The 24,601-nt window shown below is 48.4% G+C and overlaps 7 protein-coding genes across 7 annotated transcripts; 3 read left to right on the top strand and 4 right to left on the bottom strand.

The window, feature by feature from the left end:
• Positions 1–370: 370 nt before the first annotated feature.
• F5B22DRAFT_638034 (polyketide synthase PksD) lies at positions 371–8,899 on the top strand (the record flags this gene model as incomplete). Its single annotated transcript, XM_047977527.1, has 13 exons — positions 371–541; positions 601–679; positions 737–802; positions 869–1,137; positions 1,225–1,567; positions 1,627–1,717; positions 1,766–1,922; positions 1,979–2,410; positions 2,444–2,828; positions 2,886–3,457; positions 3,488–7,576; positions 7,645–7,968; positions 8,063–8,899. 13 exons carry the CDS (start codon positions 371–373, stop codon positions 8,897–8,899), a joined length of 7,815 nt encoding a protein of 2,604 aa, XP_047828347.1.
• Positions 8,900–12,269: 3,370 nt separating this feature from the next.
• Positions 12,270–13,543, top strand: F5B22DRAFT_327338 (uncharacterized protein). The gene has a single exon (XM_047970764.1). It carries the CDS (start codon positions 12,465–12,467, stop codon positions 13,410–13,412), a length of 948 nt encoding a protein of 315 aa, XP_047828346.1. The 5' UTR covers positions 12,270–12,464; the 3' UTR covers positions 13,413–13,543.
• F5B22DRAFT_327337 (putative tRNA 2'-phosphotransferase 1) lies at positions 13,544–15,071 on the bottom strand. The gene is made up of 2 exons (XM_047970763.1): positions 14,416–15,071; positions 13,544–14,358 (listed from the first exon to the last, which is right to left on the bottom strand). Exons 1-2 carry the CDS (start codon positions 14,710–14,712, stop codon positions 13,675–13,677), a joined length of 981 nt encoding a protein of 326 aa, XP_047828345.1. The 5' UTR covers positions 14,713–15,071; the 3' UTR covers positions 13,544–13,674.
• A 1,008-nt stretch (positions 15,072–16,079) lies between these two features.
• F5B22DRAFT_327285 (uncharacterized protein) lies at positions 16,080–18,760 on the top strand. The gene is made up of 3 exons (XM_047970762.1): positions 16,080–17,114; positions 17,176–18,023; positions 18,076–18,760. The coding sequence occupies exons 1-3, from the start codon at positions 16,818–16,820 to the stop codon at positions 18,425–18,427; spliced, it is 1,497 nt and encodes a 498-aa protein (XP_047828344.1). The 5' UTR covers positions 16,080–16,817; the 3' UTR covers positions 18,428–18,760.
• Positions 18,476–20,511, bottom strand: F5B22DRAFT_327384 (uncharacterized protein). Its single transcript, XM_047970765.1, has one exon. It carries the CDS (start codon positions 19,763–19,765, stop codon positions 18,779–18,781), a length of 987 nt encoding a protein of 328 aa, XP_047828343.1. The 5' UTR covers positions 19,766–20,511; the 3' UTR covers positions 18,476–18,778.
• A 747-nt stretch (positions 20,512–21,258) lies between these two features.
• Positions 21,259–22,587, bottom strand: F5B22DRAFT_638030 (uncharacterized protein; the record flags this gene model as incomplete). Its single annotated transcript, XM_047977526.1, has 1 exon — positions 21,259–22,587. One exon carries the CDS (start codon positions 22,585–22,587, stop codon positions 21,259–21,261), a length of 1,329 nt encoding a protein of 442 aa, XP_047828342.1.
• A 96-nt stretch (positions 22,588–22,683) lies between these two features.
• Positions 22,684–23,658, bottom strand: F5B22DRAFT_327388 (uncharacterized protein). Its single transcript, XM_047970766.1, has 2 exons — positions 23,094–23,658; positions 22,684–22,826 (listed from the first exon to the last, which is right to left on the bottom strand). Exons 1-2 carry the CDS (start codon positions 23,615–23,617, stop codon positions 22,781–22,783), a joined length of 570 nt encoding a protein of 189 aa, XP_047828341.1. The 5' UTR covers positions 23,618–23,658; the 3' UTR covers positions 22,684–22,780.
• Between the last annotated feature and the right edge of the window lie 943 nt (positions 23,659–24,601).

Below are 24,601 nucleotides of genomic sequence, written 5' to 3'. Positions count from 1 at the left end.
ATCGGCGAATTGCACAACAATTTTAGTGTCATAGGTCTTACGACATAATAGCCACGGATTTAGGAACACCTGCGGCTCTTGGCCACGCATCACTATATCCTCTGATGTTCTTACCAGGCTGAATAAGAGTTATGAGTTAGTCATGTACACACTTCGTATCTAACTCACCCTCATATATACCGTGCCTGCGACATCGTGTACGTATAATACTATTTAAAGCACTCAATCAAGTTTATCGCTGGTTATAAACAGCTCGCTCCCTCATATTTGTTAGAGTTCCTAAGATATCCTATGTCCCTCTCCTGATTTCAGAAATCATTGTTCTAGGTGTCCACTAAGAGACCTACCATCGCTTGACGTACTTCAGAAAATGGAACCGGTTGCAGTAGTTGGGCTCTCTTTCAGGCTTCCACAAGGGGCTGAAGATGAGTCAAGTCTTTGGGAAATGCTTCAGAGCCGCAGAAATGTCATGACTCCCTGGCCGGAATCAAGAGCAAATATTGATGCTTTCTATAACCAAGACTCCAATAGACTCAACGTGGTACGATTCATCTTATGATTGAAGGTCTCACAGTCTAAATCCGCTAATGTATGATTTAGCTGTCTTCGAGAGGGGCGCACTTTTTACGGGATGATCCAACTGCATTTGACGCCCCTTTCTTCTCCATCACGGCTAAAGGCAAGACCTGCGAAGTATATTCTGTCTCTCAGCTCTCCACTAACTGATGAGAAACAGAAGCAGCTTCTATGGACCCTCAACAGCGCTGGCTACTAGAAACATCCTATCGAGCGCTGGAAAATGGTATGAACCCCTCAATCATGAGTCTTTGAAGAACTCTGCTCATATCTCATCGCTTACGACGCGCAGCTGGTATACCTGTGGAAAGTGTCGCTGGAACTGACACAGCTGTGTTCTCTTCGTCCATGGCCGAAGACTTTATGAGAATAGTTGCCAAAGATCCAGACCAGGCACCCATGAACACCGCTACGGGAACTACACCGTGCATACTAGCCAATCGACTGAGCTGGTACTTTGACTTGACAGGACCAAGTATTCAAGTTAATACGGCCTGCTCTTCAAGCATGATTGCAATGGACCTTGCTTGTCGCAGTGTGCAAAGTGGGCAGTGTTCAATGGTAAGAGATCTCTTCACTAGCTCTGAGCAATCATCTAGTCTATAGTTTTGGATGTCAAGACAATTCTGACATACCAATTTTGAAAAGGCACTAGCTACGGGCTCCAATGTACTTTTGAGCCCTGAAACGTCCATCTACTTGTCAAATATGAATTTTCTCTCAAAGGATAGCCTCTGCTATAGTTTCGATCAACGGGCAAATGGCTACGCGAGGGGCGAAGGAGTAGTTGTTCTTGTTCTGAAGAGACTCTCCGATGCAATACGAGCAGGTGACTCTATTCGTGCAGTAATTCGAGCAACTGGCACGAATCAAGATGGACATACTCCAGGAATCACGCAACCCAGCTTCAATGCCCAAGAAAAGTTGATTCGGCAGGTATATGCAAGCTGCAATCTGGGCTTTGATCTGACGCGATATGTTGAGGCTCATGGTATGCTAAACTTCGGTATTCTCACAGAAAAGTAACACTCATGTCTAACACTTTAAAAGGTACCGGTACGCAGATTGGCGACATAACAGAAACCAAGGCCCTGGGTCGTGTTTTCAAGAAGAGCCGATCAGTGAAGGAGCCCCTGTATATGTAAGTGGTCAATCTCACAAAGTAAATAGACTATGCTGACTTTCTTAGTGGCTCTATAAAATCGAATATAGGTCATTTAGAGGGATGTAGCGGGCTTGCTGGTATCATCAAGTGCATTATGATTCTAGAAAGAGGAATTATTCCGCCCACTGCGTTACTAGAGGTTGTGAACCCCAAGATTAATGCCGAATCATACAATATACAGGTCAGTGAAAGACAGCTATAATTAGTTGTGCGTTATGATCATTGACATTCCATTAGATTCCAAAATCCAACGTACAGTGGCCGAGCAATGGCTTACGCCGAGTTTCCATCAACTCTTTCGGCCTTGGAGGCTCTAATGGACACATTATCATGGATGATGCGTTCCATACACTTGAGCTGTTAAACAGGAATGCGAGTTCGAAAACTCTTTGCTCATCACTTCGCGCCTCAGTACTAGCTACAGGGGACAATGGGGAGATGAACGGGCACCATCCGGATTCCTACTCACCGTCCCACCGCAAGAGACCTTCAAGTCTACTCTCCAACAATGTAGATCACATGAACAAAACTGAAGTATTTGAAATTGAGGAAACACCTTGCCAAGTATCAGCTAATTCCAACGGTCGCTGCTCGACGTTACGTCGTGGCGATTTGGACCCAACCAGTCCAAGCTCCGCTGCTGACCCGACGACAGATGCTTCCATGAAAGTAACAACAGAAGTGAAAGAAACTATTCTTAAGTACCAGCTGTTGGTCTGGTCAGCGAGGGATGAAGACGCTTTGAAGCGCGTTCATCAACAATATGAGGAGTTCTACAATTCGCAATTGCGTGGTTCGGCTTCCTGCATTAGTCAATTGGCATATACTCTTGCTGAGCGCCGGAGTCGTATGGCCTGGCGGTCATACGCTATAGTTAGTACCGATGATTCATCGGGTTCTCTGAGCCTTCACACTTTGAGAGGTGTGCGTTCATCACGAAACACGGGCTTAGCTTTTATCTTCACCGGCCAGGGTGCGCAATATGCAAAGATGGGTATAGACTTGTGTTGTTATCCTACCTTCCGGGCGAAATTGGAAGAAGCAAGCGATGTCTTTCAAGTCCTCGGCGCGGAATGGTCATTGTGTGGTAAGTGACTCGTTTTCTTTATATGTGGTCGCTATGTACTGACACATCGAAAACTAGATGTGCTTCAAAGCGGGACAAGTATTGACGCGCCTCAGTTGAGCCAACCAATCTGTACTGCGCTTCAAATTGCCCTGATCGAGCTGCTAAAGACATTCAATATTCGCCCACAGGTTGTTATCGGTCACTCGTCCGGAGAAATAGCAGCCGCGTACGCATCTGGCGCCCTCTCCTTTGAATCTGCCTGTAGGGTTGCCTTTTTCAGGGGTCAGTTAGCCGAAAGACTTATCAGGTCTACTTCGAAGCCCGGGGCTATGATGTCGGTCAACATTCATGAAACTGAAGTGCAGTCTTATTTGGCTCGAGCCCAGGTAAACGGGGAGATAGGCATTGCTTGTGTTAACAGCCCATTCAATGTGACACTTTCTGGAGATGAGAGGGCTATTGACACTCTTAAGGGATACTTAGACAAGGAAAGCATATTTGCGCAAAAGCTTAATACAGGTGTCGCATATCACTCACCTGCTATGAGTCCCATCGCAGGGGATTACCTAAGTTGCCTGGGGAACCTTACCCCAGGAGAGTCACCTCGCGAGGTTACTTTGATGGTATCATCTGTGACCGGCTTGAGAGTTAATGTCAATTCTCTATGTCAGCCGCAGTACTGGGTTAACAACCTGGTTTCCCCTGTTCGATTTGTCGACGCGCTACAATATGCCGTACTCGCCGCACCTCGGGCTGACGGAATGAAGCCAATATCACATTTTGTTGAGATCGGTCCCCATTCTGCACTTCAACGCTCCATCAAAGATACTACAGCTCAAACCACCGGTGGTAGAGACTTCAAATATCTTTCTATTCTACGAAGGCGAGTCTTGCCTTTGGAAAGCGTCCTGGGCTCAGTGGGTCAGCTGTTTACAGATGGGTACCCCGTATCCATCCAGGCTACGAATTGTCCAATGCCTCAGCGAGCTGGGCTACAGCCTGTTGCAAACGCGCCAGAGTATCCGTTCGATCACTCCCAGTTATATTGGCATGAATCACGGCTGAGCCGTAATTGGAGGTTGCGTGGCCAGGTTCCGCCAAGTCTCCTTGGCTCGCGTGTCACCGACTGGAATCCGCTAGAACCACGCTGGCGGAAGAGCTTAAGTATTGATGAATATCCCTGGCTTTTGGATCATAAGATCGGCGAGGAAATCTTCTTTCCCGCTACTGGAATGCTGATGATAGCCGTTGAAGCCGTGAGCCAGTCCTTACGATCAAGGGCTGGTTTCAACGCGGCAATTGACGGATATCGTGTCAAGGAAGCAACATTCATGAATCCCATCACTCTCCGAGAGGACCTGAACGTTGAAGCTATAACACAATGTCGAACTCTCCAACGGGCACATGAGAAAACATCATCGAATTTCGAAGTTCAAATATTCATATCTTCCGCTGAATCCTCCGACTGGACAGAATGCTTCAAATCAGTAATCCATGCTGAGCTGACCGCGACCTCGGGACAAGGAGACGACGGCTATGAAGCCCGTGCTACAGCGGATAAGTTCTTTCGTGAACACGAACATGCGAAATTGATTTCTACGAGTCGCATCGATAAAAGCAAATTCTACTCGTTCATGGACGATCAAGGCCTGAGATATGGCCCATCGTTCTCCTTAGCAACGGATATCGCATGGGACAACCGGGACACATGCACAGCGCATATTGATACCTCAGGGGTTGGCCTATTTCAAGGGGTTGTCCATCCTGGTGTTCTCGACGCCTGCTTTCAGATCTCTGCAACGGCGCCGACTCAAGGCATTTCAAAGCCGCTATCAACAATGGTTCCTCACATTATAAAGGATGCATGGATCTCAGCGAATAGGTGGCCAAGAAAGGGCCAGCTCGGAGTGCATTCTGTGTCACAATTGAAACCGAACGAAACCGGCATCAATTGCTCCATAACCGCAGTCGCTGATGATGGGTCGCTGCTCTGTCACGTCCAGCGTCTTGAATTGTTGTCTATTGCGGGAAATACTGTTGATGACAAAAGACAAACGAGGATACACGCCATCAATAGGCGGCCGCAACTATCCCTTATCACCGTGGATCAACTGCAGAACTATTGCAAGGTTCATGAATTCTCAAGTGATGAGGGTGAGCTTGCGAGCGATTATATGAAGCTGAAAATTGCCCTTTATGCCACTATATGGCGCGACATAGATGAGCTACGAAAAACAGATTGGTCGACTGCGCCAATAGGCATGAAACATTATGTCTCTTGGATGGAGATGCAGCTTCAAGAGGCGTCTCTTTCACAAGAGAATCTAGCAACCCTAGATTCAGACAATCAGCTGCAAGAACTTGTAGATAAAAGGCCTTCGTGGAAGCTGTTCATTGAGGTTAGTCGAAGTCTCACTCATCTCGTCCGGGGAGAAGTCAACAGCGATGACATAAACATTCCACAACTTGTCCAGAACTTTTATGAGGCTGCGTTCGACGATACGTGGCAGAAAAAGCTCGCCTCTTACCTACGACTCACAGCACACCAAATTCCAGACCAAAAGGTCCTAGAGCTTGGCTTTGGTCCATGTAACATGACTGAGCACGTACTTTCTATATTTCAAGAAGTCGAGAATGAGACGGGGGGTATTGCTTTCTCTCAATATACTTACAACGACGTGTTTCTTTCAACACAAGCCCCTGAATTTCTTGCGCGATTTGCGCAGTTCAAAGATCGCTTCCAATTTCACTCACTCGGCAAAAAAGGTCAGGATATTACTGGAACTTGCGGATCGAAGGAGTATGATTTAATTATTGTCAACAATGTTGGAAGTATCTCGAATGGCCCTAGAGCTTTGATCCAAATGCTTGCAAACGCTCTCAAGCCCGGAGGCCATCTAATTCTGCGAGAAGTAGTCGAGCCCGGGAGCATTCCTATGAACTTCGGTCTTGGGATCTTGCCAAACTGGTGGTCCGACGATAATGAGAAGTCCTTCTTGTCACATCCTCGCAGTCTCATTTTCTCTGAGCCGGAATGGGATGAAATTCTCAGAGAGAATGGATTCACAGGGAACAACATGGTTATCAGAGACCGCAAACGTGCCGACACTCATCAGGCCAGTATTATAATCTCAGCTCGTGTTGAACAAGATAGTGAAACACTTTCTGCCACGAAAAGGAAGATGTTACTTGTTGTCAATGATAGTGATAACGAAACGCAGAGGAACATAGCATCCAATCTAGCAGACGGCGTCGCAGAGAATGAAACGACAATATTCACTATCTCGCAGCTTGCGGAGGCAGCAATAGGGGCTGAAGACATAGTCATTTGGCTCGCCGATATAGGCAACCCAGTCCTTTCTGATGTGACACCATCCTTGTTTCGGTTGATTCAGGACTGGATGTTACGATCTAATAAGATCTTGTGGGTAACTGGGGTGGCGAAGGTGGAGTCCGAGGCGGTCGATTCCCTCTCGAAGCCTTATCATGGGTTGAAAGATGGGTTTCTGCGATCCCTCCGTGCGGAGCAGGTCAACAAGCAAATTGTTTCGCTCACCCTAGAAGATACGTCACCCCATGCAATTGCCAGAAACGTCGAGCACATATCCACTATCTTCAACAAAGCCTTTATGCTTCAGCTGCCTGAGCTTGAGTACATAATTCAGGATGGAATAATCTCATCCGGAAGACTAGTTGAAGTGGCTGGCGTTCAGAATATGCTCCAAGATTCTCTTCGTCCTCAAATGAAGACCAAAGCTTGGTCTTCTGGTCCACCTGTCATGCTAAGTATCGGGAGTCGTGGGTCATTGGAAACTCTTCATTTCAATGAGGACCCGGATGCTACCGCGGTCCTAGGCCCCACCGAGGTCGAAATCGATGCTAAAGCATGGGGCGTCAACTTTCGTGACGTTTTTATTGCCTTGGGGCGACTTGAAGAGGCCGATTTTGGATCTGACTGTGCAGGTGTGGTTACGAAGGTGGGATCTGAATGTACATCTGTAATGCCGGGCGATAGGGTTTATATGTGTTCAATGGGATGCATGCGAGCCCGCCCAAGAGCAGACCAGAGCGCGGTTGTAAAGATCGCTAACTCAGTTTCATTCGAGACGGCGTGTGGGACCGTTGGACCGGCTATGACTGCATGGTATTCACTCATAGATGTCGGACGTTTGCGAAAGGGAGAAAAGGTACTTATTCACGCAGCATCTGGAGCCACCGGTCAGCTAGCTATACAGGTTGCGCAGCTAGTTGGCGCTGAGATATTCGCCACAGTTGGATACGACTTTAAGAAACAGCTGCTTATCGAAAAGTACAATATCCCCGCCGACCATATATTCTATAGTCGGAATACTACCTTTGCAGCGGGCATCATGCGGATGACAAATGATACCGGCGTGGATCTCGTATTGAACTCTCTGGCCGGCGAAAGTCTACTGGCATCTTGGAATTGTGTTGCGCCGTACGGCCGTTTCGTCGAAATCGGGAAAGCGGATATCTACGCCAACTCTTCGTTACCTATGAGCGGATTTGCAAAGAATATTATGTTTGCGGCGGTCGATCTTAGACATATGATGCTGCATAGAAAAGACCTGGGAAGACAACTCTTACTTGAAACCATGGATCTTGCCGAATCAGGGAAGATAAGTTGCCCGGATCCTCTACGCATCTACGAGATAAACGAGGTAGAAGACGCATTTCGGTACATTCAAAACGGCAAAAACACCGGACGAGTGGTCATAAGGATCAACGACACAGTCCTAGTACAGGTAATGCTACGTAATTTGTGTTACGAATCCTGCGAATGGGACAAACGCTGACTTGTTTCAATCTATAGAAATTCGTTATTGATCGAATTGACTTAAAATTCGAAGAAAACGCTAGCTATCTCATTGCTGGAGGCCTAGGAGGTATCGGACGATCTATACTGAAATGGATGGCTACTAGAAACGCCAAGTATCTCATCGTCCCGTCACGATCTGGGACCTCGGGGTCTCAGAAAGCAGAACAAGTAGTAGCGTCGCTCCGACAAAGCGGTGTCACAATAATCACCCCGAAATGTGATGTATCGTCAACAAGTTCGCTCTCCAACCTCTTAACCCAATGCAGCGAATCAATGCCTCCTATTCGGGGCTGTATCAACGCTGCCATGGCTCTTCATGTAAGTTATCCGTCTCTAAACACCAATTTTCATTTAGACTGCATGCAATATCTCTCATTTCAGAATTTCTTTCAGTCATTAACCGTCTTATTAGGACTCCATATTTGAAAATATGACACACAATCAATGGGAAGGGACCATTCAGTCGAAGGTGCAGAGTTCGTGGAATCTCCACGCACTCCTCCCGCATGATCTTGATTTCTTTATTTTGCTCTCGTCGAATGCGGGAATTCTGGGAAATATGGGACAAGCTAATTATGCGGCTGGGTGCACGTTTCAAGATGCTCTGGCCACTCACCGAAATTCGTCTCCTTTCATCAATAGAAAGACTGCCATCTCCTTGGATTTGGGTGTGATGCGAACTATCGGCGTGATAGCGGAAACTGCAGCTCTCCAGACAAGATTCGGAGAGTCTCAAGGTCACGCGCCGATCGAAGAAGAAGAGTTTTTTGCCCTGTTGGAGATGTGCTGCAGCTCAGACCAGTCGGTAGCCTGCCATAGCCAGCTTACAGTCGGTCTTGTCACTCCAGCGGACTTACTTCATCGCAACCTTGAGCCAGCCGAGGCACTGAACCGACCACTAATGGCGCATTTTAGCAAGTCTCGCATGAACATTCAATCATCGCACCCAGGTGATAGCGATGACCCTACGTTATTGTTCAACCTAGCCGAAACAGCGGAAGAGAAGGTCACCGTGGTTGTTGAGGCACTAGCTAAGAAGTTGGCGCGCGCACTCGGTGTGGACCCCGGGGAGATTGATACAGATAAGCCGTTACATGCATTTGGTGTGGACTCTCTAGTTGCGGTTGAGTTGCACAACTGGATCAACAAGAAATTCGGAGCGCAAGTGCCAGTCCGTGATATTGCTGGAGATAAAACCGTGAAATTCGTTGGAGAGCTTGTGGTGAGCGCTAGCAAGGTGCAAAAGTAGTAAAGTTACACATCGGCTGAGAATGGAACATTCAGAATGAACAATGAGACCTCTAAAGAGCAGCAGATACTTTAGTGACACTTCCCATACTATGATAGAGCTGATCAAATATAACTCATTCGCCCGGTTCTGATTCAGTCGATGTAATCGATTGACAAGCACCTAAACCCATGTGAGAAATGGATACCCTTGAATAGCACAACGGAATATACCAATGATAAAGCAAGAGGAGAGAAAGGTGTGCCTCCCATTTTTTGGAATTGATTCATAGGTTATGTGTCCAATACATACTGAAAGTACTAAGGGTTTATTCAGGTACCCAAGCTACTCAAGTTCTATTTGTCTACAACAGTTCTATATTTGGGACCTCAGGGTCCGGTCATGACAAAAAGCGATAAGTAGCAGCTAATGTGCCGCGCAATAGGTGATTACAATCGGTTTATCTAGAAAATCGGGAAAAGAATCTTTGATAGGCCCTACATTACAATACGTTGTGTAGTAATCAGTGCAAACAAGGCGCTACTCATAAAGGACTTACAATGATGTTGATAAGTTGAAAGGGTTCCCAAAGCGTGCTAGGTATTTACACACAAGTCATTCAAGCAACGTTATTGTTATCGCGCCGTATTGATCTGCTTTGTCTGTAATCAAAGTAACAGTCTAAGAAATCGGGGATCCATTGAGCGGAATCGATTTAAAATTGGAGAAGTGCCAGGTGGGCAGGCACAATCTTGAAATCAAAGTGTCACCGGGATGAAAAAATACGATTAAATAGACTTAACCAGATCCTCGGACGGTCGCTCGACATACAGACCACTCCTACTGCCAACAAAATGAATCCAGAAGTTGTTAAACTTCTTCGGGACAACGGGTACGTTAAATATCAAACCGTATACTGCTATGTACAGCCTAGCAATTCCCTCCAAGTGCACATGAAAGCAGATGTTAGTTGTCATAAAAATGATCCGCGCAATCGCTAACTAATCCGATTCTTATAGTTGTGATATCGATGAGGTCCGGCGGGAGCAAGAACGCCTCACAGAGTATTTTGAACGAGATGAAGAGAAACGTTTTGAAATGGTTGGGGTCGCTGCAAGTGGATTCTTCGGTATCACATGGAAGCTCAAGTATAGAGAATCTGCAGAATCTGGTTCTAGATACATTATCTGTAAGTCATTTCCAACAATCGAGATATCTATCCCAATCAGTCGTATCAGCTCTTTACATACTAAACCCCTATTTTAGTGAAGACGGTTCGTTATAATGGTGATCCCGATGACTCCGATATGTCTGGGCTAGAGAACCCGGTGCTGGATGAAAGAGAATATCTAAAAGTAAGTTTATACCATCGGCATATCCCCTTTTGCTCTATCTTCCCCTACACGCCACATGTTATATGATGAGCTTTATTAACAATTAGCAAGGCGCTACGATGGGCCAAACATGTTATTAGTGGCGTAGAAATAAAGAATGACCCCCTACGTCGAGTCTTCGATGGTGTTGTGCCACACAATAGTAAGTAACGCACCAAAACCCCCTGCGCAACAACGCGACTCATATAGTTGAAATGCTTCAAGCATTTTAGACCCCTACCCGCCCCAATCCAATCAATAGGAATTCGATACTAATGTTGAATATCGCAGTGTTAGTCGATAGTTGGCTTTACACGGAATGGATAGAGAAGTAAGCAGATGGATCATATACCGTTCTGTCCAGGTTAGCTAACAAATTCCTCAGTGGGACCCTCTTCAAGTTGATCCGTCGAGCTCGCGGAAGGAGACTTCGGATTCCGAACAGGATACTCTGGAGGTTTTTCATGTGTTGTAAGTCTAATACCTCATCTGAAGTTAGGTCAGTAGGTCCTCTAACTGCGTCAATGCAACCCACAGTAATCCGAATGATTATTGCTATGGGCTGGCCACCTGCAAAGCCAGACGGAGATAACCCTCAACCGATAATAGAGCAAATTGAGGGACTACCGCGTAGCGGACTGATTCATCATGATATGCACGAGGGAAACAGTAAGTCGATACAAACATATAACTCATTGCATGACTCTAAAAACTAACCCTGGTCCCAGTTATGCTTGGAGACCTGATACCAACTGATCCCGGAATGGAGCACAAGCGTAAGTCATCTCTATAAACACATTGTTTTTCTCTACTGCCTGTAGGAACAGAGCCTTGCAGATATTCCGACTCGTCAGATTAGCACTAACTTAGAGCATTGTAGTCACTCCAATGTTGCAACTGATCGACCTCGGGTCGATGAGAAACATTGAAGATAAAGTGTAAGTCCTGTCCTAGGAAAACCTCAGATGTAAGGATGCACCATTTGGCTGACAAAGTCTATGTGTAGGCACGCCGTTCGCGAAAACGTCTTCGATATGGGTATTGTAAGTGTATCATCTCCGCGGATTAATTGTATCATAGCTAACTCAGCTTACCCTGCAGACCATGCTTGGGCTCATTACAGTAAATGAACACATAGGCGACGGGATATTTCCTTCGGTCAGCGATGCCCGGCATTTCCAGCTTCAGAATGGACCCCGGGTACTGACAAACGGCCACAGGCTTCTTCCCGGCGCCGATGGTGTAGACCCGTTCCCTTTGGTCGACGCGGGCCTACGCCACCTAGTGTGCGCCTGCCTTGCGACGCTGCCTCATGAACGAATTGGACCGCCGCGCTTGTACAATATCGTAGCGGGTTGCATCAGGGAAAGGGATCATCAGTTCTATGCTTCCAGATGGGGGAATATCGCCTATGCCGAGAGCGACGAAGGAATACGTCGGTTCCTCTCGGAATTGGTTTTCAATGCTTAGGGGCCAGCGCCAACGACATGAGAACCTGTATGGTTTTATAGAATTTCCTTTACTGCTCCAGCTTTCTTGGGCTGACTCTCACATAGATTTATTTTACTTGTGTTCCTTTTTCGCATCAAATATCTTACGTCTCACGGAATATTCCAACATAATTCGTTAATAGTGGTCAAGCCCAGTGCACATCCCGGCTCTATAATTTTGATGAGAGAGCAGGCATTTATTTGTAGCCAACTTTATCTGCCGTTATCAGGCTGTTTCTGGGTGCATGTCATCTTAACCGCTATGACTTACGATATACTTCTCTCTCTCTCTCTCTTTCTAACGGTTGCAAGAGAGACAAGGTCAGAAAAATGATAATATAGCTGAATCAATATCTCTAGGTAAACTCCTTGCGTGCGATTACTTTTCTGTGCAAAATGACGGCGAAAGTATTAAAGGTGAAGGTATCGAAGTTGAAGGTATATTAATTAGGTACCTAGGCTCGCTAAGCAGGTACCTACCTAGGTATGTAGGAAGGCATCTACGTAGGTATTGTGGCGCTACGGGGTGGCCTGTGGCGGTGAACATGACACCTAACCAAGGTAGGTACCTTGGTAGGTAGGTAGCAGTTCCCAGGTAAAGCATCAGGAGCCAATTTGGCAGACCTACATAGCTAGGTAGGTAGGGAGGAAAAGCGAACGAGGCATCCCACGTGTGCTGACTCGCCTGCTTTGTACCTCATCCGTCTCAAAAGGCAACGCAAGATGTTTCGGGCACAATCCATTCCACTGAGGGGGCTCGTATCCAAATCCAGGCCGCCGAACCGATCGTACAGCATGCAAAATGGTGGTGTTCACGTACAGCGCCTGCGTTTGCGCTCTTTGGGCCCAATAATCTGGAGCATCGGTGCCTGCAGCGCCATCTATCTCTCGTGTGCGTCGTATGATGTCTATCGCGATGTGCAACGCGTCAAAGCTCGCGGGAAAGCCTTGGAATCGTTCGAGGAGCTGGAAAATTCCGGCCGACCATCAACTTTTGAGCGATCCGAGTTCTCCCTTCCCAACCATGCTTATGATCCCTATTCGCTCACCACGCGCGTCATGGGCCTGACCGCAGCCGCTCATATCTCATACAGCACTCAACCCTTGATGACGACTTATTTCGAACATGTGCCTGCCTCTAGCCGCAACTTCACCCTGCTCACGTCGACTTTCGGACATACAGGGCTGCTACATCTAGGCGTCAATCTTTATGGCATGTTCTACCTCATGCCCCATGCATCGACCGCGCCAGTGCTGAAGGGAGGTGATGCCCATCTTACGGCGTTCTATCTCTCTGCTGGAATCATGAGCGGACTTGCACAGCACCTAAGTGCAGTGTGGTTGAGACGTGGCTACTTGGCGCCATCTTTGGGTGCTAGTGGTGTACTTTTCGCTTTGCTCGGTATTGTCGGCGTGTCGTTCCCCAGTACCCAAGTCGGCATAATCCTCCTCCCCGGTTCAATTAGGATTGACGAGGCAATGGTGTGGATTGCTCTTTTTGATGCGGTTGGAATTTTTGTGAGGTATCCTGGGTTGTATTTCGCACACGCGTCCCACCTAGGTGGCCTCGGTTTAGGAGTAGCATATGCGAAATATGGTGGTGATCGGAGAATTTGGCGCCCAGCTCGTAAGCTTGGGTTCCAAGCGATGCGTGCTTTGGGTCTGCTCTGAGATGAACTTGCATAGTTGACAGAGTTGCGGGTGACTTTAACCTCGACAAACCAGCATTGCAGGCAAAAGGCCGGTACCAGTTCACCCATATTGCTCAGTCCTATTCTCTATTAGCTGGCGAAGTGGAAGACAAGTGACTTTGCCCAATATCTGGGATGTTCTTCTATTCTTTATATGGGCCGATTGGTATCTTTGGGCGCTATCACAATTGTGCATAGCCGATTCGTCCGGGCCAAGGATGATAATAATATAATACAGCAGTTTACACTTCTTCCTCAACACTCTCTTCAACACTGTCAGACTCGCTGTCAGCGCGTCCCTGGCCTTCTTGCCTCAGCATCCCTTTACCCTTCTTCGCCTTTCCCTTCGCGCCTTTTCCTCTTAATCCTTCAGGGATTTCTTTGTGCACCACGCCATCCTCGAACAGCAGTCCAATATCTGGGCGCCGAGCAACTGCCTTCTTCCACAGACGCTGCGGCAGCTCCTCGGCAATGGTCACGATACGGCCTGATGTGGTGAACTGCCATTTCAACTCCGGAGCCTGCTCCATCGCAGTGCGAAGATGGATCCAAATGCTGACATCCGCCTTGCTGGGGCGACTTGTTGCTGTTGCAGCGGCAACGGGCAGGAAGGACAAGTGCGAGGCACCATCAGCCTTTTTGATCGTACCAGATGCAATCACTAGCGGATAGTTCTGATAGGTCGTCTCATAGACGATGTACTCTGGCAGATTCTCGGTATCTGCCTTCAGTGGCTCGCCTTCTGGTATCAAAGGAGCTTGGGATGCGCTGTCGCGCTTCGACTCTCGTCGCACCTGATACGACTCTGCCTTCGCTGTATCTGACTCAGGTTTCTGTCGGAGTGTGAACCGCGCTTTTGATGAGGACGCAGATTGATGGATGTCGTTGAGCGTTATTCCGAGATCCTTCATTCTTGGTTGCTCAAGCTATGGCATCGCGTTAGTCACACTGTCTTTATTCAAAAGAAAGATAACAAAACGTACCAGGTCTGCAACTCCAACCCATCCGTCTGTGTCACAGATAAGGTAATCATCTTCCACCTCAGAGTCAAGCTCATCTTGCGAGACCGCGCGTTTCAGCACGAACGCTACCGCTTTGGCTACAGTAGCGTCGGCATTCTCAACAACTCGGTAGCCCTTGCCGCCTGCACTCTTTCCATTCACGCTCATACCTCTACTCCGTCCATGGCGTGGGGTTTGCTGTGAAAGTGCGCTGGGCGGGAGCACACCTCCGTTCTGATTGATGACGGAAAGGGGGATGAGGACTGAAGCAGCGGCCATTGTAAATCCTGTCTGTACTAATACGCAGGATATACAAGACTGAAGAGTCGGTTTATCGTTGTGAAGCGAGTTTATGTATATTCAGATGTCGAGTAACGGGTATACATCTAGAAGGACACACATGAAATGACAAAGGCGGCGGACCAATTTATACGTTTGTTGTCCATGTTGGCTACTGAGACGACTCATCAAGCATCCGAAAGCGGCCTCCCTTCCACGACGCGGTCCCTCGCAGGAGTGTTGGAGATCTTTGTCTTGACCGCCTCGTGCCAGCTGGTCGTGCAGATTGGCCGCGGGGATGATGAGTCCTCCTAGCCTGTCATTGTGTGGGCCAATCTCTCGACCCACACGGATAGATCCAGATGCATCATCTATTCCTAGTAGCGTGTATGCACGTCGTCCCTACCAGGTGGTATATCAATTAGCAAACAATGTCGCATGTCGTAAGTGACTGGCTTTGCCCTCGTGCCTTGTGTTGGGTTGCGCTTCCATCGGTCACCGCTTCACTTCACCACCACACCTGGTTGACCTTGATGGTTCCCCCCTGGTCTGTGTAGTCGTCCGGCTATACTCCTCCAAGCTAGGCAATATCTTCAACGCAAGTCATACCAGCATATAATCATGTACCGGTATGTGATCTGAACCTTACTTCATCTCATGTTCCCCGCCTTCAGCGCTTGTACCTTGACAGCCATTTTCGGTCAAAGTTCGGTACCTATCAGTCCGCCGAGTTCTCTACGTACCTAGTACGTAGATGATGGGCCATATCCTGAACAAGCGCAGAATGCCATGCATTGCTGCCCCATAGAGGGGGTTCCACGAAGGTGGGGGATGTTTTGAACCCCTGAATCTGTCGCGGAGGAGGGGTCAAGCCACCGAAGAGCAGACACGAGACAGTCATACATCTCAAACGGCCTATTGCGGCAGTGGGGCGGACATACTTATCAACGCACCGCTGGCGACGTGTCTATCTCTAGGATGATTTGATGCGATGTCAATATTACTAGTGCCAACATGAGTAGATTACAATAAGCTATTAGATACCTTCACTGAGCTGGGTGAGTAGTGAGTAGACACGTCAAGCATCCGGTGCCGGTGTCTTGTCGATAAGGTGGAGCATAGCTGAATCTGCTTCGATCACCTAATCTTGGTATTGGTGACGTGAGCTGTTGAAATTGATGGAGCTTATCGGTTTATATCAGACATCAAGCAAGATGAGATCAAGACAGTCCGGTCCCTCATTCTTATCTCCATGTATGTTTCATCATGCCATCTTACAGTAGTACCTATTGGCAAAGAGAGTCTCACACTCCTCACTAGGAACAACGCAACAAGTTAATCATGGTAGTTTGATATACCAAGGTCTGTATCAGCTACCTATCCAAAGGATTGCTATTTACACATGTTAATCCTCGGTGTAGTTAACATGGTTGACGTGGAGAGCCTAACTAAACGTGTGCCGCTAGGCGTCCACCTGGCGCTAAGTGGATCGCGGGGTAAACGCGCGGGTTGAGCTGTTAATTAAGTAGACAGCTGGATGTTCGTGATATCGATCGCCCGGTCGACCATGGAAGACATGATAACTGACAAGCGAGGGCTTTTCTAGGTGCCACTTGGCATAGTTTACAAGCTGCACCTGGTATGTCGTAAATGGCCTGTAGGTGATTGCGATTAGGAATCTACAATACGTCTACAACGCAGTCCTCCCTCTTTTCTCACTCGTGCGGGTAGCATCTTCTTCCAGCCCAGGCATCACGGGGACAATTTAGCAAGGTGTGTCAGTCGCCAACGCTACACAGGAAAAAATGGCAAGTGCACGAGAATATCGTAGGCACTTGCCTTGTGTTGCGATTCGGGTCAGTAGGTAGTTGGCAGGTACGCTGGTCTTCCGTGCAGAAAGCATGGTGCTTGCCTGTTTCTTGTCTTGTCTTGTACAATGGCAGGGTCGTCAAGTTTGCTGAAGTGAGATTACCCGTCACTATTCATCTGCAACTGCAATCTGTCAGGAATAGATAGCGACACTTAGACTCTCGTAGCAAGCGGTGCAGATTAAGGGACCTCACTAGGTTACGAAAGATCAGGTCTAGGTGCAATCGATTATCAGAATGGCTACCCCTTTCCCCTCTATTCAGTCTTTCTACTCGAGGGAGGTGGCCTCGGGAGGCGCCGATCGCTCTTCTAGTCCTATCAATCCCGGCGACGGCTTCACGCCTTCAGAGGTAGAAGCAGCCTTGAACCCACTCTCACGGCCCTTTCGACCTTCAAGGCACTACGATGCTTGCCTCATCGCAGAGCTCCAGACAGGAATGCATAACTACCGAATTACCGGGAGGCTTGTCAATTTCTCTTCTGCTGTGGGATACTATTTCCTTGTTTTATCCGATGGTACCGCTGCGATGGCAGTAAGTTTACTATGTGCAAACAACGGAACCTATATGGGATACAAACTCATTATGCTTCTAGATCAAGATGTACTACAGCTTTTCCGGATACCAGCCACTCTTAGGCCAGCGCATAACTGTGTGGGCTACCGCAATCTCTGCTGGAAATCAGGCCGAGATAGGGCACATTCCATTTTGCTCCATAGCTACCACGATATATCCAGGCCGCAACGGCGCAACCCATATAGAATTCCACGTAGATGAGGCCGATTCTGAAGAAGACCTCTCGCTACGCTCGCCGCTAGACATCGGCACTAGGCCCGGTGACCATCTTCCTGGTCTCATGACACTGAAGTCGTTACTCTGTGGCGGCTATGAGATAGGAGCAGCAAAGGTTCTCGTCTGTGTGAGAAGCATTGGGCCCCGACGGAGTGTGGCCTCGAGGAAGAGAGAAGCACAATATAATTTGGTCGAAGTGGGCATTTACGACGACACTGCAAGTAGCGTCTTGAAGCTCTGGCAGGAAAAGATTCCCTCCGCGAAATCATGGGTACCTAACCAGACCATTCTGCTCATTTCCCAACCGTCTTGCAGCCTCAATGAGGGCTCCAATCGCCGTGCTGAGATCGGCTTGGGATACAGCTCTATGGTTGATGTTAATCCTGAATACTTAGAGGCTAAATGGCTACGCCACAAGATCCAGGATATGGCCAAGAAAGAGAGCGTCATTGTCCCTTTCCCCGATGATACCTGGGACCTACAGCTAGCTATGTATGGTCCGAATATTACATTATATACGCTTGCCGAACTTGAAGATCAAGTACGAAACCAAGATGTATCGAGCAAATTCAGTGGGAAGCTGAGTGTAATTGTTTTCGAAATGAATTTAATGGACAACTGGCGCAAAGCTACCACCTACTGTACTGAATGGTAAGCTACTCTTATCCTATCCGCGACATGCTCACAGCTGACTAGGATGTAGTTGCGGGATACCACTCTATGCCAATAAAATGACAGCGGTTTGCAAGAATTGTGATTCTCAGCGAGACCTTTCGCTGAATCCTCGCTTACTCGGCGCATTGCTTGACGAAAGTGGGATGATTAGCGGAAATAAGCTCGTATGGAAAGACGACGCCTGGACTCAATTCCTTTTTGGAGCACCGGCGCAACAGTGTGGAGGGAACATTGTTGCACAATCGTGGAAGGATATGTCTGTACTCGGCACAAATGTGCTTAGAGACCTAGAAGCACATCTACTATACTCCCGTGCCACATTAACATTTGGGTGGACATCTGAGCTGGGAAGACTTTGTATTCTCGGCGTTGAGTGGTAAGCAATAACCTAGTTGTCAAGAACCCAACGGAAAATCAATTTCGCCGAAATATGATTTCCGGGAAAGGTCGAAACCGATTACGCGATCACGAAATGCCCAAGAGGAAGAAGATTTAACCACAGAACTCCAATGGTATGTATTGTGTATATTTTCATGAGCCGCTGTGGCGCTCTACATTCAGCTTGCTGAACTGGTATCTATCTAAATCATCATCGCAGCCTCCTGGCTACTAGCCTGACCTTCATCATTAAGTGTATAATAAAGAAACCACTTGCACCGCTCACGGGCCAGACTTTTTCATGCCGTGTCATGAGGTTAGAACAAAAGAAATCAAATCATTAATCCAAGCGCTTAACCCTCCATTTCCTCGTCCTCATCATCATCGTCATCAAGTTCGATGTCGCTATCAATGGTGTTGCCCATGAAGTAATCAATGGCATTAGGATAGATATCCTCGGCGATGGTGACGGCAACCTCGTGGCCAGCAGGGAATGTCTCGACAGCCTCCTCAGTGAAGTCCTCGTCATCATCCTCGTCTTCATCGTCCTCATCCATGTCCTGGCCAGCCTGAGCGGCCTTGCGCTTGGCGAGCAACTCGGCCTTGGCCTCGACGTGCTCAGCAGCGCTGATCCAGCGGCCACGGTATGAGAAAAAGTTGAAGAAGCTTAGAGCACCCTCAACACAGCTTTCGAGTTTCTTGGCGAGGCTCTGGTACTCGGCAAGGTTCTTGGCGGCAGCATCACGGGCGTGGCGGGCGTCGTTGGCAAGCACACCGTCAAGCTTCTGGGAAGAGTCGGCCTTCTGGGCGTTCCAGAATGCCAGGGCAGCATCTGACAGACCCTGGGTAAGATCCTTCTCGGGGCTCTTCCAGTTGATCTTGATGGGCTGCGAAACAAGGCCAGCAGAGCCGTCCTTGCCGTAGCGGAAGTAGAAAATCTTGGTAAGCTCCTTGTCGGAGAACCACTCGTTGTCGCCAAAGCGGAAAGTGAACTGCAGAGAGCGAGGCTCGCCGAACTTGTCGAGACCAAGGTCGGAGGGCTTGGCCGAGGCCGGGATCTCAGGTCTCGTAACCTCGAGGGAGGTGAGGGCAGCAGAGAAGACCTCAAGGTCGCTGGGGGTGACAGCAGCTTCAAGCTCGGAGGCGGCGTTGTCGAAGGTGACAGCCCAGAAGCTGGGGATCTTGGCGATGGTCTTTTGTCGGGCAGCGAAGATGTCGCGGGACATCAGGTACTGCTTGGCAGTTACCTCGGTGTCGACATCTGAGATGGCAGCCTCAAAGAGGTGCAGCTCCTTGATGGTCTGGGGATCGATAACAACGTCGGCCTCGGATGAAGACATGGTGGGCAAGGAACAGTTGTGATGATGGAGAAGTGTTTGTGGTGGGTTGGATGAAGGAAGAGAGGAATGGGAAAGCAAAGGAGCAGAAGAGGAGGAAATATATATCAAGGAGCTCGACCTGAAGAACACGCTCTTATAAACAAGTGTCCGAACAAACACTTGTTCACCTGGACAACGCAAACACTTATTTCGATTTCATAATAGGAGGGGTTCAAGGAAAAAAAAAAAAAAAATCTCTTCGGTGATACCCAATCTCCATTGGCGGGGTACAGCTAGGTCCCACCTGTATGGGAGAAAAAAAAGACAATGCGACCTAGCATCCAGAGCAACTAACCACATACCCAGTAACCTCCCTGCTCATCCTAGAGCCTCTGTCTTCTTCTACGCTACCTAATTGGGTAAGCCAACGGGAACTGGCAGCTTTGTTCCAGTGGCGGAGAAGGAAAACTTTTGCTTGCACTGGTAAGTATCTTGCACATACATGAACACTCTTTGTTACGCGACTTGATTCTCACGTATTTTGATGAGACGCGTTGTCTTGTTGCCACCAATCACATGAAATAAAATAACTAAAATGACAATTAAAAAAAAAAAAAAAAACTATCGTGTACAACGTACCTACACCAAACTAGGTACTGTAGGTAATCCACCCCTCCTTACGTGGCAACGGCTTGAGGTCGGAGGAGGGGCAGAGTAGTAGGTATATAGGATTTTTTTTTTCTGGCTTTCTTTCTTTCGAAAAACTGGCCTGCGTTCGGACCCTAGAATCAATTAATTGGTTGCCAGGGTCTAGCTGCACCTAGTTTGCCCCACAGGACTGCCGGCTTTTTTCTTAGTGTAGGTAGTGTTTGTTGCCTGGTAAATGTGACCGGCATTGATAAAGGCGGTCAAAATACTTTACATACATACTATGTAGTAGTAGGTGCACGTAGACTAACAGGTGGCCGATGTACAGGATCAGGAAGTAGGTTGAAGCAATCATTGCTGGTAACTCGTTTGGGAGCGTGCAGTAGGTATGAAGGAAGAAAGTCAGGACTTTTCAGTCTATATCGCTGACTGAGTCTATGACCAGCAACCCGGAAATGCTGATGTATACCAACCTACAAGACTTCTATCAAAGTGAAAAGCAAACCTCCCAAAACAAACCAAACCAAACGCAAGAAGAGAGAAAAAAAAAAAAGTAGCGTAGGTTGCTGTCTAGTCTAGATCTCCACCTCTGTCTATCTAGTCTCAAAAGTCCGATCTAGGTATTCCCACTCTAGGTACTTCGGTGTACATTTTTCTTTTCTTTCGGTCTTCCTCTATCCTCTAATGGTAAACTGTCGCCCCGTCTAAACCAGATCTTGGGAGATAAACTGGGAAAATGCGAAAAGTGTCGTTTGGGTCGTGTCGTGTCTTGTCTAGTAGTAAGGCAGTGTATAAATAAACAAACGCTGAATGGATAACCGGCTGAAAGACTGAATCAATGAACAAACGCCCCGTCCGTTGCATGTTTATGCTATCGTGATGGTGTAGCTGTCTCGGCGATTTCTTGGTAACATGGGCCGCTGGTTCGCTAGCTTTGCGTTGACCGACTTGGCGAGGGTCGTGGTCTTGACCGCTTTCGCCGCGACATCGCTTGTCTGGATGAGGTAGTCCAGCAACTCCGCGACCTCGTCATCGGTGCCGAGCTCGTTGAAGAACTCAAGCTTCTCCAGGTTCGGCGGGATGCCGAAGGAGTCAAGGCGCGGCTTCTTGGACTTGCGCCCGAAGAGCTGCCAGTCCCAGTTGATGCGAAGCACTTTTAGTGCGGTGAAGTCGCGCATGCGGAGTGAGCGTCGGCTGCCCATCGTGGGGAAGTCGATTGTGATACTTTTCAGGGATTCGCATTGTGAGCGTAGAGCGACGATGTAGTCGCCCATGTTGTCGGAGCTCTCTTCCAGTTCGGGCGTCGGCTCTGGGCTTTGCGTCATGACGAACTCTTCCATTGCTTTTGGTAGTTCAAGAACATCGCCGAGAGCGTCGTCGCTGATGTCGCACTCGATGAGATGGAGTTTCTTCAGAGGAAGCTCGTGGGGCCGCTCGATGAAGTCGAACCCGCGATAGTCCAGCTTTGCTCTGCGAATGATGAGCGTTTCGAGCGTCGGGTGTGCGAAGATGTGTATGTTGTCGCGGAGATCCCAGTAGGCGTTGTCTGGACACTGATAGAACAGGCTGCATGACTTGAGATAGGCTAGGTCGAAGGGCCCGTTGAACAGGGCGCCGATGCCGTCGAGTAAGTTTACAGGCACGGACACCTCGAGCTCCTGCAGGTTGGACATGGTGGAGATGGTGCGCACGAGGCTGTCGAAATGCGCTGGCGTGTAATGCGAGTTGGCGATGTGGCCGTTGAGACTTAAGTGCGACAGCTCGCTGGTGGGATACTCGAGGCTCGCAAATTGGATGGCGGATCCGCGGCGCTCGCGGCGTGTAAGCGACTCGCCAAAAGTGAGGTGGTGCTCAGGCTTCTCGAAGCGGACGTCTTCGTACAAAACCGAGTCGGCGACGTCATGCCAGCGCTTGTTGACAAGTGACACGCTGCAGAGGTCGCCTGGCGTGCTCTCGGCTAGGGTCTTGAAGACCTGCTCCAGGATGTCTTCGGGTAGGTCTGCGAGGCGACGACTGGCATTGCTGGCGCCGTTGGTGCCGTTGGTGCCGGCGTGACTCTTGTGGGGTCTGTCTTTGTTGTGCTTCATGTTGCTGCTGTCGTTGTTGATGGTATCACGGTGGCGGCACTCTGGCTTCGCAGGCGCATCAGTCTTAGCTTGAGGACCAGGTCCACTAGCACCATGATCGCGGGACATTGTCGACTAGTGGTGTAGGTGAGCTGTGGTCGGATGCGGATGTGGATCTGGGGAAGTTGGCGACAGTGCCCAGGTGGGTAATCGCGTGAGATTTTGGCGGGATTGCAGGTCCTGCGCTGGGCTTTCTGGTTTTCTGGCTTTCTGGCTTGTGATTGCGGTGGATCGCCTGGGGTGGGCACCGCCACAAATTGGCCTAGGGGTCGTCGGGCTTCAGCGGTTGAGCGTAGGTAGGTACTGAGCTGCTCAGTGTAATAGTGATTAGAATTGAGAGATGTACCTATGCGTGTGTCGAAAGACGTCGCAGCCCTGCCGCAAGCGTCTTTGTGTGTGTGGATGTGGATGACCTAGGCTTAACTCCAACTCTGTGAAGAAGAAAGGAAAGGAAGGGAAAGGAGAGGAAAGGATAGAGATGTGGAGTGAGAGACAGAGAGAGTAGAGCAAGGCGTTCACAAACAAAGCCAAAACTAAGACCAAACCCAAAGCCAAAACCTTACCTACTTACTCACTCTTCATAATGAAGCCAAGATGGAAGAACAAACAATAGTGTTTTGTGCGGCGATAGACTTTCCCTCCATACCGGTATGTCACTGACGTTCGTTAAACTCTCCACCCGCACAGGCGGCAACGTTATAGGTATGAGTGATGCGCGATGCGCGATGAGGCTCAAAGCAAAGTTACATGGCACGGCTCGAAATGGCTGATCCGCGCCTTTAGTCAGACCCCAAATCGCATTGGCATGTGTAATTAATACGACGGGACCGACGCATGTCTTGCTTGCTTGCATGCATGTGCGACGTGCGACGGGAGAGGGTGGCACTCCCGGCTTAGCGTCATTGATACCTCTTACCCGGACCCCGGGATACGCGGCATGTGAGGACTGCCTGGACAAGCCAACCGATCCCGGGCGAATAACCTGGTCACCAGATACCTTAGGTAGGTTCTGGTAGGTGTGTAGGCATATTAGATAGGCATGTAAGTAGGTTAGGTATGTTGTCAAGATTCGCCAAAATATGACACGTGGGTATGTCATGGACAGACTAGACTACGCCTCAGCTTGACTTTACCCACCGAGCCTAAAGGTGAAACGAAGTAATAAAAGCTACATGAAACTCGCATGAGATTTAATTAATATGTAGAAGTCGTTGGCGTAAACCAGATACTTGGTACCTAAGGTAGGTAAGCAGCCGTGAGCAGGGGCGGGCATTAATGCAGTAGGTATTCAATAACGATAACCTTCTTCTATGTGCTCTCGGCCAAACGAATGAGTCCTCAGTGAAGAATACCTACATCCATTAGCAGCATGATGAGCGTTGTAATAGGTATGTCTTGATGATGGAAATGCCACGTAATGATTGATTTCTACCGACAAACAGCTCTGCTTCCGCGCAAACGAAACGAAATGCTATGATCCCATCACTCATGAAACCGCACGTGTAAGTTGAATTATATGGGTTAGGCTGCGCGCGTCGGCCGAATCGCACCTGTATGAATAAATACTGCTCATTTGCGCCGCCGATGTGTCAATAACTGAACAATGACTTTTAGAAGTAGGTAGCCCGTGCCACCTTGAATATCTTATATAGATGTGATAGGTATCTAATTTGATTCATGATACGATTACCTGCTAGACCCGAGCTGGGTGCAGGCGCTTGGGGCACTCGGCCACCACGATACAAATGATGGTATCCGACTCGAGACTCGAAGCCTCGTCATTCATGCTTACATAGCTGTCTAATTGCGTATCAGTAACATAGCAAACCTCTTCTCCTTGCATAACACAAAGTCCTAGAATACGAGAAGTTTTATTACTTTCTGGGGCTGTGCCTCGACATCCGAGGACCAATCAGTGAGTGAGTGCTTGAGCGAAGAGCCCCAGTGTAACCACTCTCGCAAACTACATCATATGCTTACAGTGATTATAGATTCACACTGATGTCAGCTGCTTAATCGAATACTTCGTATAGTTGCAAAAAACAAATATCAACAGGGAAACCCTTCGAAGATAGAGATCTCG

This window comes from Xylaria bambusicola (genome assembly GCF_022495145.1).
Source record: "Xylaria bambusicola strain CBS 139988 unplaced genomic scaffold F5B22scaffold_39, whole genome shotgun sequence".
NCBI classification, from domain to species: domain Eukaryota; kingdom Fungi; phylum Ascomycota; class Sordariomycetes; order Xylariales; family Xylariaceae; genus Xylaria; species Xylaria bambusicola.
The sequence above is the reverse complement of the archived record's forward strand: the minus strand, read 5'-3'. Positions and strand labels throughout refer to the sequence as shown.

Excerpts from the sequence above, each read along its gene's own strand:
- F5B22DRAFT_327285 (XM_047970762.1), top strand. The coding sequence starts at position 16,818 with ATGGCTACCCCTTTCCCCTCTATTCAGTCTTTCTACTCGAGGGAGGTG. Across the intron at positions 17,115-17,175 it reads ATGGTACCGCTGCGATGGCA|ATCAAGATGTACTACAGCTT; the intron begins GTAAGTTTACTA and ends TTATGCTTCTAG. Across the intron at positions 18,024-18,075 it reads ACCACCTACTGTACTGAATG|TTGCGGGATACCACTCTATG; the intron begins GTAAGCTACTCT and ends ACTAGGATGTAG.
- F5B22DRAFT_327338 (XM_047970764.1), top strand. The coding sequence starts at position 12,465 with ATGTTTCGGGCACAATCCATTCCACTGAGGGGGCTCGTATCCAAATCC.
- F5B22DRAFT_327384 (XM_047970765.1), bottom strand. The coding sequence starts at position 19,765 with ATGTCTTCATCCGAGGCCGACGTTGTTATCGATCCCCAGACCATCAAG.
- F5B22DRAFT_327388 (XM_047970766.1), bottom strand. The coding sequence starts at position 23,617 with ATGACATACCCACGTGTCATATTTTGGCGAATCTTGACAACATACCTA. Across the intron at positions 22,827-23,093 it reads TCTTGGCTTCATTATGAAGA|CTCAGTACCTACCTACGCTC; the intron begins GTGAGTAAGTAG and ends TACACTGAGCAG.
- F5B22DRAFT_327337 (XM_047970763.1), bottom strand. The coding sequence starts at position 14,712 with ATGGCCGCTGCTTCAGTCCTCATCCCCCTTTCCGTCATCAATCAGAAC. Across the intron at positions 14,359-14,415 it reads GGGTTGGAGTTGCAGACCTG|CTTGAGCAACCAAGAATGAA; the intron begins GTACGTTTTGTT and ends GCGATGCCATAG.